Source organism: Berghia stephanieae, chromosome 14, assembly GCF_034508935.2.
Source record: "Berghia stephanieae isolate SIO BIC M18660-M18661 chromosome 14, UCSD_Bste_1.3, whole genome shotgun sequence".
Lineage (NCBI taxonomy): Eukaryota > Metazoa > Mollusca > Gastropoda > Nudibranchia > Aeolidiidae > Berghia > Berghia stephanieae.
Window position 1 is genome coordinate 20,533,214 of NC_088373.1, and position 2,500 is coordinate 20,535,713.

At 38.0% G+C, this 2,500-nt stretch overlaps 1 protein-coding gene across 2 annotated transcripts in view; it reads left to right on the top strand.

Annotated features, from left to right (window-relative positions):
- LOC144959869 (uncharacterized) overlaps positions 1–2,500 on the top strand; it is a 79,520-nt gene that overhangs the window by 10,878 nt on the left and 66,142 nt on the right. For both annotated transcript variants that reach the window (XM_078892674.1, XM_078892675.1), the window contains exon 5: positions 1,877–1,996. In XM_078892674.1, the coding sequence (XP_078748800.1) occupies positions 1,877–1,996 (120 nt within the window). The remainder of the gene's footprint in view (positions 1–1,876; positions 1,997–2,500) is intronic.

Sequence of the window (2,500 nt, forward strand, 5' to 3'; positions counted from 1 at the left end):
CTGGGCTTTTTCACGGGTCTGAGCTTTCATTTTGCCTCTTTTTTTTCTCTTTATGTTGAGCAACCCTTATGCTTTGGTCAAGTCTTTTTGACTCTGCTTCCTGGCTCAACATCTGGGAGTGTTCTCCCAGTCCACCGATGCTCAAAGACACTTTCAGGGATGTTATTTCTGTTGGACCAAAATTATACTCTGCACCAAACTCAACTTTTTTCAGGGAATGGAAGTATGTTTTATGGCATCTTGACCAAACAGAATTATGAAACCTTTCGTTTGGATTTGTGCTGTCTTCATCTCACAACAAATCATATACAGGCTTCAAGTGCTCATGAAGCAAATCAAAATTCAAAGGTGTATGTAGACGCTGCTTGTGTCAACAGGATACACATGGGCAGCAATATATTTTTTATAAAAGCATATGGAGTCCGGTTCAGGAGGACAATACCTATGTTGAGGGAAGTCATTGGTGGAATAACCGTGGTAAAGATCGGCAAGAATAGCCCATCTCATTTCTTTCCGCTGCGGCATTGCTTGGAATCGCTTTATCATAATACTACTTACTATCACACACCCAATCCCAATCAAAGATTTGTGGCCACGGATCAACCATGAGCCATCATAACTTTCTTGCTTTCTTGGCTTATGTAGCAAATAATTGTTGCCAACGTTTGGATTTTTTGGTCACTTTAGGTATATTTATAATAATCCAGTAAAAATTAGAAATATTTAGAGATAATTAACGTGAATACGTGTCAAAATTTGATAAAACAACTGATCAATTGGAATGTAAACAAATCGTAGTAATAGTAATAGAGGCGAACTTTCACCCTGACTCAACATCCAATCCCTGGCGCGGAGTCGGAGGTCGAGAACAAGGTCAGCCAATCAGATCGCACCATTCGTGATCACGTTGTATTAACCTGACAACTTGACCTCTTATCAGCTGTTTGACACACAATATTTGTTCGCGACTAACAGTTTCTAAACCCCCTCCCCTGCCCATATTGTGATATTTATGAGACTGAAACCTTGTCAACTAGACGGGCAAAGAGTAGACTAAACTATCGATATCAAAATCTACAACATCGATATGTATTATAATGCTTTTCAGCCCTATTATTTTCAGTTGAATTCTCACAAAAAATTGAAAAGTTTGGTATTTTCATGTCGACTTCCATGTTTATGAAAGACGATTTACAAACTTTATATTATCCAAATCACCTTCTCAGTGCTGAAAATATGTGAAAAAATGATTGTTCTTTTATAATAAATAAAAAACTGAAATTTTATATTTTGACCCAAAAATCGATAATTCAGGTGTCGCCCCTTCGCCTAACAGGCATCATGTCACTACTTACATGTTGAGTGTTGCTGTTGGTCAGGGACCCCTTGTAAAGCGCTTTGAGCACATTACGTGGATATAGCGCTATATAAAAGCTCAAGACCGTGTTGGTGAAGCCTGTCGAACAATAGGACTATACGGCTTTCATTATTTGCCAATGTGGTTGTTTATTTTAAAAACTTTTTTACTCAAGTACTTTTAATTCTTCAGTGCTGATGGTTTTCCTCGGATCCCCAGAAATCCGCGATTTTTGTGTCAGAGGAGGAATTTCCTCCTTTGAAAAAAGACATTTTCCTCAATCAAATTTTCTGGCTTTGAGAGATTTCATGTGTGGTGGAACAAAGTGGTGCAGCTTCCCCACTATCCAGAAGATAGCTAGAGTAGTTTATCATCTCAATGGCTCTAAAAGTGGGGGTTAGTGAAGTAAACATGTGGCGTAAATAAAACCATTCATAATTTTCCTCCTTTTTCCCTTTTTGTCACCATCAGCACTGATTCTTACTAATTTTTTTTTCCTTTTACTCTCTCCGACCCCAGAACTTGTCCAGTGCCTGTCAGTCAATACCAGGAATAGAATCGGGGTCAGTAAACATCAAGGATCCCACCAAGAAGAAACGGCACAAGATGAAATTGGAGCCACATGACATCAGTGATCAGGTTGGTTAAGGGTGGCGGTTTTTTGTGGATTTTTCTCTGTTTTCTGGGAGTCTGCATCTTTCGTTCAAGTTGTTCGCAATGTGTAGCAGGGATGTTTGTTTAAATCTTGTACTTGGCCTCCATTTCTCCACTAGAACCCTGTTTGGATGGTTTTCATCTTTTCGTTAAAATCTTTCAACCATTTCTTACACTGCTGATTCTCTGCGCAGTCCTAGTGATTCCACATCCGTGTGTATTTCACATGCTGCTGTGGGTGTCGATAATACAGAGAGCTAAATTTTCATTTATTTATTTTTCCTGATCAGTTTAGATAATAATACTAGATTGACTTTGTCGGGCAAAACAGATGGAAATTGTCATTACATGTGAGGGTTGGAACTAGGCAACTGATAGAGTCTCCTAATTGAAATTTTTAAAAAAGATGTCAAGTTGTTTGATTGTTTTGTCTTTTTTTTTTTTTTTTTTTTTTACTGTGTTCCATATAAATACTTCATTTTGCTTTCA